The 14,824-nt window shown below is 43.9% G+C and overlaps 1 protein-coding gene across 1 annotated transcript in view; it reads right to left on the bottom strand.

Moving 5' to 3' along the window:
* The window catches only part of LOC308362953 (SH3 and multiple ankyrin repeat domains protein 1), a gene marked incomplete at both ends in the record, with an annotated part of 56,364 nt that overhangs the window by 18,017 nt on the left and 23,523 nt on the right, over positions 1–14,824 (bottom strand). The window contains 3 exons of the mRNA XM_080835680.1: positions 470–605; positions 6,386–6,510; positions 7,087–7,169. Of these exons, the coding sequence (XP_080691806.1) occupies positions 470–605; positions 6,386–6,510; positions 7,087–7,169 (344 nt within the window). The remainder of the gene's footprint in view (positions 1–469; positions 606–6,385; positions 6,511–7,086; positions 7,170–14,824) is intronic.

Raw genomic sequence — 14,824 nt, 5'->3', positions numbered from 1 at the left:
TGGAACAGGAATCAGACGTACTACACCAACGCTCTCAGTTCCATTTTATTTTTGCCTTTTTATTGGTTTCCAGCTCGCTTTCCCTGCTAATGTCCCTTTCAAAGAACCAGTCACAACCTTTTTTCCATGTAGCTTCCTGCTGCTGGCGTGCCTTCACTTCAGCTGCACACCACACAACTCACACAGTCCATAGACACAGCCCATAGACACCACACTACTCACACAGTCCATAGACACAGCCCATAGACACAGCTCATCACACCACACTACTCACACAGCCCATAGACACAGCCCATCACAGAACGAAGAGCCAATGAACGGCCTCCAGAGACTTCAGTAACTCTGCCTCTGGTGCTCTCATGAGTGTGATAATCCCATATCTAATGTGAAGCCCAAAATAAACATCACAGGCTGTAGAGCATGCAAATGAGCCCCCGGGGCTTGGTGTGACCCCTGGTTGAACACTGACCTTTCTTTTTAGGCACCTCCTCCATCTCCGGGTTCCGTGCCACCATGACAACCTTCACCGTGAGGCTGTTTCCTCCCTGCCGGATCGTATTCACCACTTGCCTGTGGCCCACCTTCACCACATTCTGCCCATTCACCTGCAAGATGGGGAGAGGTACAGAGAGGAAGAGAGAGAGAGAGAGAGAGAGAGGATAGTGTGAGTGAATGAAACAAAGGCACTCATAAGTTCCATTTGGTTTGATTTGGTACAGTATATTGCTGTATAAACGGGCACAAAATGTTAGAAGACTTCTGTAAGCACAAAGGCACTATTAAAAATCCATTGATGAATCACCCCCTATACTTTACTATAAACAAAAGACAATTATCAAACATTATGTTAAGCAACAAGTATTAATTAACACTGAAATGATAAGAGGTATAGACTGCTGAAATGAATACTGTTATAATCAAAGGCATAATTTACACTGAGAGGGTCCAGTGCTTTTTTCTCTACCATTTTATGAATGTTCTCTCAAGTACCAAAATGCATTGCATGTCATTTTGAGAGGCTGTCCAAAATAGTAAAACACATCAAATGAGAAGTTTCATTAAAAAACAATTATTTGATACAATTACATGACAAAAGCTGTTGGTAGAAAGTTCCCATTGATGCTGAATGACAAACACCAGAACAGGAACAAAAGAAGGAATCCAAAATCTACTTATATAAAATAAGTAAGGAACATCATTGGTAAACGTCAACAACCTTAGCTAAAGCAAGACTTTTCCCTGTGTTTAGATACAAAGGATTCTGGATGATCGCACTTATTCCTTGCCACTTTCCCGATCATATGGAAAAGACTCCAGCCACTTCAATCCACATAACCGTACAAGTGGAACACAACAAACCTAAACTGTACAGTGAGTGACCATGTTCTCCTTAGCCCGAAATAGTTATGTCCAGTTAGTACTGAGGACTGTGGAAAGACAATCAGGCATCCACAGAATTCACCATTTACCCATCTATAGAGAGGCACCCACCATGTGGAGAAACCCTTATGGAATAAGTGCGTGTAGGAGGTAATTGGATGATTGTGTGCAAATGAACCCAGTCACAGGATATTACATATGCTCTTGCTTAAAAGGTGATAGCTCTGGTGGTATCTTCCAGCATAGTTACACTGCACAGAAGCTGTCTGTTGATCACATGCTGAGGGTTGCGATCAGACACTGCTGTCTTGGATGTTGACATGGAATGACAGAAGACGAAGCAATCCAAAATCCTTCCACCAATCTTTCACAGCAAACCAGCGTATGGTGAAGCCTAAAGTAGTTTTGCTATGGCAACGGACATAGTGGAAGGTACATTTCCCCTGAAATACATTTGATCAAAAAGCACGATTGGATGGTTTGAAAGAGCTTTGGGCTCTGCTGGTACCGCCTCTGAACCCATTTATCACCCACATGTAATAGAGAGAATATCCACAATATGTTCAACTGCTAAGAGAACCATTTTGGGATAGTAGGATCTGGGATGATGTCCAGCCATTACAAGGATGCAATCATTGATTGGTGAATGAGGAGCAATTATATACCCTATATATAGACATAAGACAACTATAGACATTATATACCCTATTTATAAACAAAGGAGGGGTGCCGTACCCAGCATCCAATCCTTAGGATGTGTGTGTGTGTGTTAGTTATCTAGTTTCATAACAAATTCCCCAACATTAACTGACGTTTTTGTTTTTTGTTTTAATTAATGGCTAATTTTCTTTACAAGTTGAATAAAAACACTGGCCTTTCATCTTTAATAATGCATGACTCATATCTACGTTTGACTCACATCAGGCAGCGACAGCCCCCCTTACATAATGTACTGAATTGTACGGTGGCATAGGCTAATGTTCCAATGCTATTGTACAGATTTCACACGGATTATCACTAAATCCTTGTTCCAGTCACCTATTTTTGCCTTCTTATTTACCAGTAGGCAAAATGTCTGTCGAATGCCTGGCTGAAATAAAAAGGATGACCTGATTTTCTGTTGACAGCAATGTATGGGAAATAAAGTTTAACCAATGCAACCAGCGCAATATCACTCAAATGTCAAATACGTCATAAACTGTATCACCACTCAATAATTGCATTTAATGACAAGAAGAGTATTTCTTCGTTTGAATAATAATAATCAAAAACAAATACTACATTGACTACATTGAAAATACAGGCTTAAAAGTAGAAACTCCATACAACAAATGTGAACATACCTGTGACCAACTTAGAAAACCTGTGATCATTGAAACAAAACTGAGTACACCTGTGATTCCCAATTAGCCGAATTGCATGAACATGGTTATAAATGACCTGCGAACTTTCTTAATATCGGACCTACGGGTTGTGTCTATCTGCACCATGGTGCCACATGAAAAAGAAATGCCAGACGAATTGAAAATACAAAAAATCAGTCGAAGCCCCGTTGCAGCAGCAATCAGGAGGTGTGGAACGAGCCTTGGTACCGGTAATCAGAGGCCCAGTGGCCATCCTCCTAACATGACGCCACAGACTCTTGCACAATCTAGCTCTGAAAAAGACTTCAGACTTGGCAAAATCGGTGTTTCTGTGAGAGGTCAGACAGTTTGAAGGACTGTGCATAACATCGACCACTATGGATAGCGTCCAAGAAATGAAACCCTTGCTTGCTCTTCGGCTCAAAACTGCAAGATTAAACCTAAATAACATGAAAAGAACCCTAACCCAGAATATTGGGAGCACATTCTCTGGTCAGATGAGACCAAGATAAATGTGTTCGGCTCAGATGGAGTCCAGCAGGTTTGGTGTGAACCTGGCCAGCACTACCACAGTGAACACATAGTCCTGACAGTGAAGCCTGGAGGTGGGAGTGTGACGATACGGGTCTGCATGAGTGCCAAAGGTGTTGGGGAGATGACATTTATAGATGGTACCATGAATGCCTGTTGATACACCAAAATACTGGCTGAAAAGATGATGACATTCCAGCATGATTAACAATCCAAAGCACACGGCCAAAACCATGCAAGAGTGTCTAAAGAAGAGAAACTATGAGCTGGCCCAGTATGTCGCCTGACTGGAAACCTTTGGGGTGTTTTAAAGAGAAAGGTATAGCAACACAACCCCTCCAACAAAGAGCAGCAGAAAAAAGTTGAAGAATGAAGAATGAATATCCCTCCAGAAATTTTAGCAACACTGGAATCCTCCAAGCCGAGAAGTATTGAGTCATCAAAAATAAAGTTGGACATTCAAAGTATTGAACAAAATAATAATAATAATATCAGTGGTGAAAGGTGGATGGACTTTTGTTCCATTGAGATCCTGCTGTGGGGCAAGTATTTGTCTGTATTGTTAAGCTGAATTACTATTAGCAGATAAAAAGCCTAGGAAGAACAATACGCTTAGTTTTTTAAGCATTGTTCATTGATTTCTTTTTGTAGTTTAAACATTTATTCCAACATTATTTCAATTTACTTTCACATTATTAGATTTGGCGTCTGCCAGCGCCTTAACCACCCTGCCAGCCTGCCCTGTGCCACTGCTAGTGTACACAGTGTGCCTATTTTGCCTACAGGTGGGGCCCCCAGTGCTTAGTAGTTCCTTCCATATCACACAGTTTCAATGACAAAGATCAATACCAAAATCACTTGTAGTATTCTGTGAAATATTCTATCTAACAACTCATTAAGTGAGCACAAGAATGGAAGCTTTACTCAGTTCACCACAAGGTTTTTTTTAACTTCTATGAAGTATGCGGTTCAATTCCTCCATGCCATTAGCTGTATGGTATTTGTTCTGTTAAGCTGGATAATACATATTTATTTACATGTAGGAAGTTATCTAAGAATTATGGGACTCCTGACTAACACAGCAGATATTTGCAAACTGCTTTAAATTTTCAATTGGGAGTAAAAAAGGTTAAGGCAAAAAGACTAGTTGTCATCCATTATCACTTTAGGGAGCCATCTAGACACAATCTCCAACAGCTATACTGAGTGGTGTTTGGGAACAGTGGGATAGTGACTCATGCACTTGCACAAAAGCAATAGCTAAAACACCCATGCCCATCCAGTTCACACAGGCAATGTTTACCACACAATAATAATTTACATTTAGTCATTTAGCAGACGCTTTTGTCCAAAGCAACGTACAAGGGAGAGAACAGTCAAGCTACGAGCAATAGAGACCTATATGGCTCTTTTGAAATACATTAAGTCAAAAAGACTGGATTGCTTCAATGGAGATCATAATAGTTGAACATATTCATACTTGTTAATGGTCAAATGTGACAAATATTGGTGACCAAAACCAAACCAACCAATTACAACGTACTGAGGGGATTTATTGAACTTCTTCCCAATGTGTCTCCTTGCTGTACCTGGGTCCTTTACGAAACTGAGCTAATATGTTGGAAAAATTCTGACAGCTCTGTCGCAAACAATTTCCAATACAAAATATTATTCCCTTTAGTAAGATAAAAACACATTTCTGAAAGCGTAATAAAAAAACATTCCATCTATCCTTTTAATCGTGCCGCCTGTGTGGAGCCCTCCGAGTGCCTTCGGCATCCTCCCTCTTCTCATAATCCTTCGTTTGCTCGTCTCCCTCTCTTCCTAACGGCCAACAGTTGCAATCCTAATGAGCGTGCAGCCATGGATTCATCATCATCACCAGCAGCTTACCTTCAGACTGCGAACCAGGCTGACTAAGGCTGGCAAAGACGCACTCATGAGTCACTTGAAGTTAAGCACTTTCCAGCGCCAGAGAGCGCTAGCTGCAGTTCTTACGCTGGTGATTGACAGGTCCAGGGCTCGCTCGAGTCCGCTTTGTCCTTGCTCTTTCTTTGCCCTAGGGAATCGAGATTGCTCTGACATTGGTGGGCTCTGTGTAATGCCATGTGTCCTACTCCCTGCCTATGTAGAAAAGGTTGTTTCTAAGGTCAGAACAAGGTCTCTGTATCACTCAAATCAAAGGAATGTTATTTTTTTTATCTGCTAGCACATGCTCTTCGGTCAAATAAAATGTTCTGGCACACTCAGTGAGAAAAGATAACCTCCCCTAAAGATACAGACATCGGATAATTGATTATGTAGTAGTACAACATATGCAGTAATGGTTTAGATAAACTAACACCACACTGAAGATGATGTCTGTGTGGATGTTCTGTATATGCTGTTTGTAGCGATGAAGCTCTCTGAGAGTCTTTAGAGCTTGAGGTGTGAATGGCTGCCTGTCTGTGTGCATCCTGCCCCTTTCAGTGGGGTTCCTAACAGCTTCCAACTAGTCTTGGCTGTCTCGAGCGATGCCTCCACCACCTTCACACCAACCGACCCAGTCGCTGTGCATCCTTCAACCACCCACTACAGATTAAGCCTCATTAGCCTGTTTTTTTTATCAGCTCTTGCGCTTGACAACGCAGAGTCAGACACTGACTGACGGATTTCTAAGCTGTGCATTGCACTTTGCACACGATATGTATGGGCACACTTCATTAAGATGACACCATTTAATATGGTGCCCTTAAATCGTTTTTTTTTTTACGATAATAAATAGAGACTGGACGAATTGCTGTAGCATACTTCACATAATCTGACAATTATACAATTATTATATGTGGTTAAAGCTAAATCAACATTGGCATGGCAGTCCTTGATAGTATATTTACACAACAAATCCTTAACCAATGTATCCTCCATTAAGAACCATAAAGACAAACAATAACTTGCTACAGGCAGAGATCACGCTAATGCTTTTACTGCCCATTTTAGCCCATGTGTCAAACACAGAGAAATTATACAAAGCTTATAGACCTAACCCAGGAAACCCAGAGCAAGTAAGACAGAAACATACAGTGATATGGGAACCCCTGCAGGACAGTGAAACTTTACATTCACCTCACCTCAATGAGAAAGTCACCCATTCGCAGTCCAGCCCTCCAGGCCACACCCCCTTCATCCACTGACTCCAGATACTGCAGAGCAGGGAAGGCTGGCGTGGGAGTGAACTCTTCAATGGGAGTCTGAGCTGCAGGGATAGAGGGAGTATAAAGAGAGAGGGAGAAATATGAAGGGAAGCAAACAGGAGAAGGAGAGAATAAAAGACTAGTAGGGGGGAGAGGCTAATACGATTTTTTCCCCTTTTTGCATAATGTGCTATATACAACTACTTCATAACGTGCTATATACAGTACAACTACTTCATTATGTGCTATATACAACTACTTCATTATGTGCTATATACAGTACAACTACTTCATTATGTGCTATATACAACTACTTCATTTTGTGCTATACAGTACAACTACTTCATTATGTGCTATATACAACTACTTCATTATGTGCTATATACAGTACAACTACTTCATTATGTGCTATATACAGTACAACTACTTCATTATGTGCTATATACAACTACTTCATTATGTGCTATATACAACTACTTCATTATGTGCTATATACAACTACTTCATAATGTGCTACATATAACTACTTCAAATGTTTTGAGAGGAAGGGAGAGTGACTGAATTGTGTGTGCAAAAAGAAAAGAGGGAGAATGAAGGCAGGTGAGGTGGGGGACAGAAGGAGGTGTACTGGGACTCACCCTTAGCTCCTCGAAGCACAAATCCAAAGCCCTCATTGTCCTTTTTTTGCAGGAGAACGGACTTCTCCTTTATGATGTAGTCACTACTCCAGAGAGAGAGAGAGGGAAAGAGGGATAAAGAGAGAGAGGGGGAGAGAGGGAATGAGAGAGAGAAAATGTATGAGAGGGAGAGAGAGAGGGAGGAAGAACAAAACAGAAGTGCAGGAGTTATAAAGGGAGAAAGTCATTTCAGGAAACTACTCAGGCTTTCGTTTATTGCTGTGACAAATCTGCCAGCCCCCTCCCTAATGCTCCCTTATCAGAAGAAAGACTGTCTCCTCTCACCACCAGCAAGCAAGCAAGGTCTGGGGTGAATCTCCATATAACAGGCGCTCAGGAGCACACATCCACACCAGCTTACACCCAGAGCAGAGCTACCTGAGGCTTACTTCACTCATAGCTGGAGGGATGACTGCACCACAGAATGCTTTATGCCAGGGCAGGGGAATGGAGATACACTTGTAGAAAGGAAAAAGAGTACCGTTGCAGAAGACAATTGAAACATACTAGTATAAGCAAGGCTGCCTTAAAGCCTACATTTTGTCCATTGCCATTTCCAACAGATGATTATACTAATCTCACAAATCCAGCTACTGACATGACACTTCTGTCAATGCAGGATTTAAAGGGACTTGCACATACCTCCTAAAATGAGTGAGGCCAACCAGTAACCCCCTTGCTAGACAGATTAGCAGTTTGCCATCCACATTAAATATGGTGGAGGAAGAGGATCATGAGATCTCAGCAGCAGCTCCATTATCTAAACCCGTACAGTCCACATGCTGATGGCATTTTCTCCATGACTCTGATTCAACATGAGGCAGCTGTGTTCCCATGGGAACCTCAGACAGAGACAGGGAAAAGTAGGTGAGGTTAGAGCGTGAGCATGTGGGTGCTGGTTTTTTTTTTCACATACATTTTTCTCATCTCCAGGTTGGTGGGATCTGAACCCCCCCCCCCTTTGAAGCCACGCTTCCCGCCAGCTGAGGTGATTGCTAACGGTAACGGTAGCTGATGCCTGAATTAGCTTCCGCCTAAACACTTAACCAAAACCCAAGCATTGTTTGGTGCCGTGCATTCAAACGGAAAGCCCTGTCCTTCACCCCTGGGATTAACCTTCGTGTCGACTCTCTTGTGCGCTTGCCTCTCGAAAAGGCGCGTGCGGCGAGATGAAACTCAGTGTTTTTTCTCTTGTGTTCAGCTCCACGGTGACGCTGCGAGCGTTTTGTCTGCTCCGCTCCATCATGACGCTTGTGACATTGTAATTGCCCGCGGAGCCGTTTGGCCGCTCTGGGGTTTAACGCAGCGCTGGTTTTCCTGCTTTACTGTCAGACTGCATCAGGGTTAAAGAAAGCAGCTCTCAAGAGCAGGATCTGAGCCTGGATCCTACAGCTACAATTACACACACGTACACACACACACACACACACACACACACACACACACACACACACACACACACACACACACACACACACACAATCATACATACAGACACACATATACAACACACATGAACACACACACACGTACAAGCACAAATGCCCCCAATAACACACTAAACACATGCATACACACGTGAACATAAACGCACACACACACATTCACAGACACACACTTGTGCTTACAGACACACATTCACTATACACAGTGAGAGAAACACCGAAGTGGAAGGGAACACTTGTGCATACAATCTAAACACAGTCCCATCCAATCTCATAGAGCCATGTATATATTTCCATTAGTCCTGAATACCACTCCACATAGAAGCACACAGAGGGATATTGCACTCGAAGCTACAAATGTGAGAATTCCAGAGAGAGAAGTCAAATCTGAAACTGTCTCCAGAACACAAGCTTTTGGCAGCCATCTGTGACTCTCTCGCGCTCGCTCTCTCTCCCTCTTTTTTCTCTCTCTAACACCTTCCCTCTCCCTCGCTTTTTCACACCCTCTCTCTTCTCCCTCTTTGTGTAGTCTCTCTGGTCTTGTCACACACACAGTGGTAAATATAGCCAAACAAATCCCATAGATTTGCAAACGGGGCGAATACAGAAACCTCGACCATCCACCGACCCCACAACCAGCCCGCTGCAAGACTGCAACCTCTCCCACTCCACGGGCCGGCAAACAGCCACGCTCCCAAACTTCCGTCTGAAGAGAACCTGCTCAGCTGGAGCATCAGGTTAGCAGGTGCAGGGCTTAGCATCAGCTGTGGCCTCCATCCCCCTAACACACACACACACACACACACGCACACACACACACACACACATTAACCTGGAGCAGGACTTAACTCAACTGTGTCAGCACTTAGCACAGCCCATGTAGCACAATCACACACATGCATGCAAACACTAATCACTGCTTAACAGTGATCAGCAGCAATCAATGGGATGCAGTCTTAAACCCTGAACACGCTGGCTATCTCTTCCGGTGTGCATTTAGCAATGCAGTCTTAAATTAACCAGTTGAGGCTTGCAGGGACCGTGTTCAGTGCTGGCCGTGGTCAGCAGCTGATGTGAAGCAAGGGCAACTGTAATCCTCCCTGCGCTCCGTGCTGCGTGCCACACACTAGGAGTACCACCCTTAAGACTCCACAGGCACAAACCCATCACATCACAGCCAATTCCACTGATTCTCTTACAGCCATAAGGATAAGGGCTGTACAGTCAGAGGAATATCATTTGGGGATGGGATAGGGGGTGAGCTCTCAAACACACACACACACACACACACAAACACACACACACACACACACACACACACACACACACACACACACACACTCCCCCTGCCCTCCCTGCAGTATGCACAGTATGGACAGCAATTTGGACAGAGCATATGTAAACACTGACACACAAACACACATACGTGTATGCACACAAAGATTAGACACACACACACACACATACACTAACAGTAATATCGGTGTTACATTAAATGGTGAGCTGTTATTGTTAGCAACAAGCGAGTCGCTTCACAATGCACACACACAACAATCGCTACTCTCTCGTTCTGTCATTTTTAATTAGCCTACAACACAAACATCTGGATGAAAATGTCATATTGCATCTCAATCACCCACCAACTCGCACATACACACACATACACACGCACACGATGACTCATACTCACAGTGACATGCACTGGCATAAACACATGCACACACACAGTAATTCAGTGCTAAAACATAAAGATATTCATGAATACACTAAACAAAAATGCAAAGACTAAGAGAGTCCTGACACACACATACACACACTCATACCCACGCTCACTCACTCTTACACACACGCAAACAAGCATGTGCTTGCGTGTGTATGCAAATACACACATGTAGAACATCAGCTTTACAATGCCACATACATACAAACAGTCCCAATCACGCAATCCCAATAACCGTTACAAAACACCAGCCTATAGACACACACACACACACACACATACAGAGACAAATAACACAGTCATGCACCTCTTCTCTGCGTCTTTCCTTCCCTCCTCACCCCCTCCCTCCATCCTCGGCAGAGAACGAAAGAAGAGGAGAAAAAAAAAACGAGAGACGCTACCTGTAAATGAACCACACGCTTCTGTTCCGCGGGCCCAGAGATGGCCAGGAAGAAGAGAGGGAGAGAGGGAGAGAGACATCCCTCTCTCCGCAGCCCCCCATTGCCATATCCCCCCCTCCCCCTCCTCCTCCTCCTTCTTCTCCTCTCCTCCTCTTCCAGCGACAGCACAGCCAGAGAGAGCGGCGCGAGGAGAGGAGAGGAGGAGAGAGAGGCGGAGGAGGCGAGCGAGAGAGAGAGCGGGCCTAACACGCCTAGACCCTTCATGCTTAAGACAGCGCGAGAAAAGGACGGAGGGAGGGAGGGAGCAAAGGAGAGAGAGAGAGAGAGGAAGGGTGATGAAGAGGGGGAGATAGAAGGAGCGAGCGCAAAAGAGAGAGAGAGAGAGAGTGACTGAAATGGTATTCAGCAACTGCGACATGGAGAGGGAGAGGGAGAGAAAGAGAGGGGCGGGAGAAAGGGAAGGGGAGGGGGTGAGTTTGAATGAGAGAGAGCAGGAAAAAGGGAGAGAGCTGCTTTAGCATGAAAGGGGGAGAAATGAAGGGATTTGGTGTGTGGGGGAAGGGGGGCTGAGTCCAGGGAGAGAGGGAAAGAGATGGTGTTAGCCATCTCTCCACAGACAAGCGGACACACACACATATACACACTCATAAAAGACGTACACACACACGCACACACACACACACGCACATGCACACCCACATACACTCACTTCTCAAGCCTCCTCCTCCCCTGCTCTTCAGCTAATCGAAGTACAGAGACCTGGCTGTGTGGTGATGAGTCAGACTAGAGTAACCTTTTTGTCCGTGTGTGTGGGTGTGTGTGTGTGTGTGTGTGTGTGTGTTTGTGTGTGTGTGTGTGTGTATGTTCGCTCTCCTGTTGTGCATTCACTTTATCATTCATAAAATACTAAATAACCACGTCATGTCTGCAGCACAACTCTTATAGAACCCAATTTCTGCAGTGTGTGTCAGGGCTCCATTCTCCACTCCTCCACTTCTCTCTCTTTCTCTTCCTATTTCTCTCCCTCTTTCCCTCCCTCCCTCTCACAGCATGTGCATGCCACAGGTTATGAATACCTACCGAAATGATATTTTGATTTCTGAGCAAGTGAAATGAGTGACTCATGTACAGCTGCAACACTGGCACACACCAATTCTCTCATTATATTCTTCACGCCATCGTCACTTCATTAATCAACATTCATTTGGATTGGCTCAGTTATTTCTCTTGTCTATTAATTCACAACCAGGTAGGCTTCTGCTGTTTCTCCTTGAAAATATTCCATGAAGTGTCAAACCAAAACAGAATACCTGCCAAACACTATCCAGCTCCATCTGAGGACCAACCATTAACAAAACAGAGAGCTTTATGGAGACTGATTTGGTGGAGATTTCACCTTCAACCTCAACTGTAGCTTTAACTCTGTAGGTAGAATCCACCCGGGGCAGCCTCTCCTCAGTCCTCACTCACACACCTACAGTTCTAGAACATTCTGTCAGTACAAGTCTCCAACGCTCTCGCTCTGACTTCTAGGGCTTCTGCTGATCTGTGCGTGGGGTCCATCTGAGGTACCCCTGTGGAGTTCAGACGTGGCGTGGGCTGCCACACAGGAGGCGAGAGTGGAGATCTGATGTAAGATTTGGGACAAGGCCACGTGTTTCATGACAGCACAGAGCAAAGCTTCAAGCCTTTAGCCAGCAAAGTACACTGCCAAAGGGGCTCTACTGTGTGTGTGTGTGTGTGTGTGTGTGTGTGTGTGTGTGTGTGTGTGTGTGTGTGTGTGTGTGTGTGTGTGTGTGTGTGTGTGTGTGTGTGTGTGTGTGTGTGTGTGTGTGTATGTGTGTGTGTGTGTGTGTGTGTGTGTGTGTGTGTGTGTGCGTTAAATAGACTAAAACGGAAGAATGAATATCTGCATGTGTATGAAAGAGTGAGTCAGTGGATGTGTGCATGCCTGAATGAGTGTGTACTTGTGTGAAGGTCCAGTATGCGTGTATATGTATGAGTGTGTACATGTGTGTAGGTCCAGTATGCGTGTGTATGTATGAGTGTGTACATGCATGTGTGTCCAGTATGCGTGTGTATGTATGAGTGGGTGTGTACAGTATGCGTTTGTATGTACAGTATGTGTGTGTACATGTGTGTGTGTCCAGTATGCTTGTGTGTGTGTGTATGTGTATGTGTGTGCTCAGTATGCGTGTGTATGTATGAGTGTGTACATGTGTGTATGTCCAGTATGCGTGTGTATGCACTGTATGTGTGTGTGTGTACAAGTGTGTAGGTCCAGTATGCGTGTGTCGTGTGTATGTATGTGTGTGTACATGCATTGGTGTCAAGTATGCATGTGTATGTATGAGTGTGTACATGTGTGTATGTCCAGTATGCGTGGGTATGTACAAGTGTGTACATGTGTGTATGTCCAGTATGTGTGTGTATGTATGAGTGTGTATATGTGTGTATGTTCAGTATGTGTGTGTATGTATGAGTGTGTACATGTGTGTATGTCCAGTATGTGTGTGTATGTATGGGTGTTTGTATGTGTGTGTCCAGTATGCGTGTGTATGTATGATTGTCTACATGTGTGTATATCAAGTATGCGTGTGTGTGTGTATGTATGGATGTTTGTATGTATGTGTGTTTGTAAGTGTGTGTGTGTGTGTGATTGATAACCAAAGGCTGCTATGAGGCACTCTGAGATTCCTGTGAATGAAAAGTGCGTTAAAAACTAGACAGTAGGTTTTGGCACAGAATGAGTCATGGTTGTCAGTGTGTTTGTGTGTTTTTATGTGTTTTGTGCGTGTAAATTGGTTTGTGTGTCATTTTTATGTATTAAAGGAATTATTTGTGATAGATTTTGATGATTTGGTCATATAATGTTTTGTGTACTACTTTTTTGTGGATTGTTTTGGTATATTTTTTACAATGTAGTTTGTTAAAACAGGTCACATAAAGAGGTGTGGAAACAAAGTGAAGTTTCCAACAACCAACAGGTGGCGCTATAGGTGATATCAGTCAGGCATATGTACGCGTTCCGGTTGGATCCAGCGTCCACCCTAAGACATTTTTTCTGGATCAAACAATGTACGCAAGAGTTATAAGAGACTTTGTGTTTTGTGGCAAGCACTGGCAAGTTGGCAAAGTTTGAGGGTCTGCCACGCCCACACCTTCCGACTAATGAGAAAATCCAATATAACTTTTAGTCGCCCATGGCTGAAGAGTAGCCGGACCACATTTAAAGGCGTTACCATTAAAGCTGTCGGAGGAGTTCGATCAGATGCGAGGTGTGCAAACACCATCAAAACGCATCTTCCACTCAAAATGGCCGACTTCCTGTGGACCTGCCACCATGGCGTCAAGAGACTTTTTGGTGTGTCCAAGCATGATGAAGTCGTGTACCGAATTCCGTCAAGCTACGCCAAAATAACCCCAATGCGCAGGGTTTTTTGCAATGTTCTAGGGGGCGCTACAGAGCCATTTTGCTCCATCCATGGACAAAAACTCTACCAAAGATGGACGGTTACAGGCTTGATGTCCCTGGCAAATTTGGTAATTTTTTGAGCACTTTGACATACAGTACTGTGCAAAAGTTTTAGGCAGGTGTGAAAAAATGCTATGAACTAAGAATGCTTTGAAAAATGTAAACAATAAATGTTTATTTTGTATCCATTTATATGGTAAGACTGAGCAAAGCAGCAAGACACAACGTAATTATACTGCATCAGAAGGGTCTCTCCCAGACAAAGATTTCAAAGCAGACAGGGGTTTCAAAATGTGCAGTTCAAGCTCTTTTGAAGAAGACGTTGAGGATCGTAGACGCAGTGGTCAGCCAAGGAAACTTAATGCAGCTGATGAAAAACACATCAAGCTTATTTACCTTCAAAATCGGAAGATTTCAAGCAGTGGCATCAGCTCAGAACTGGCAGAAACCAGTGGTACCCAGGTACAGACATTTACTGTCCGGGGAAGTCTGGCCAGAAGTGGTCTTCATGGAAGAGTTGCAGCCAAAAAGCTCTACCCCGACAAGGAAACAAGGCCAAGTGACTGAACTAAGCACGAAAACATAGAAACTGGGGTGCAGAAACATGGCAGAAGGTGCTCTGGACTGATGAGTCAAAATTAGAAATATTTGGCTGTAG

This window comes from Sprattus sprattus (assembly GCF_963457725.1).
Source record: "Sprattus sprattus genome assembly, chromosome: 3".
NCBI lineage: Eukaryota > Metazoa > Chordata > Actinopteri > Clupeiformes > Clupeidae > Sprattus > Sprattus sprattus.
The sequence above is the reverse complement of the archived record's forward strand: the minus strand, read 5'-3'. Positions and strand labels throughout refer to the sequence as shown.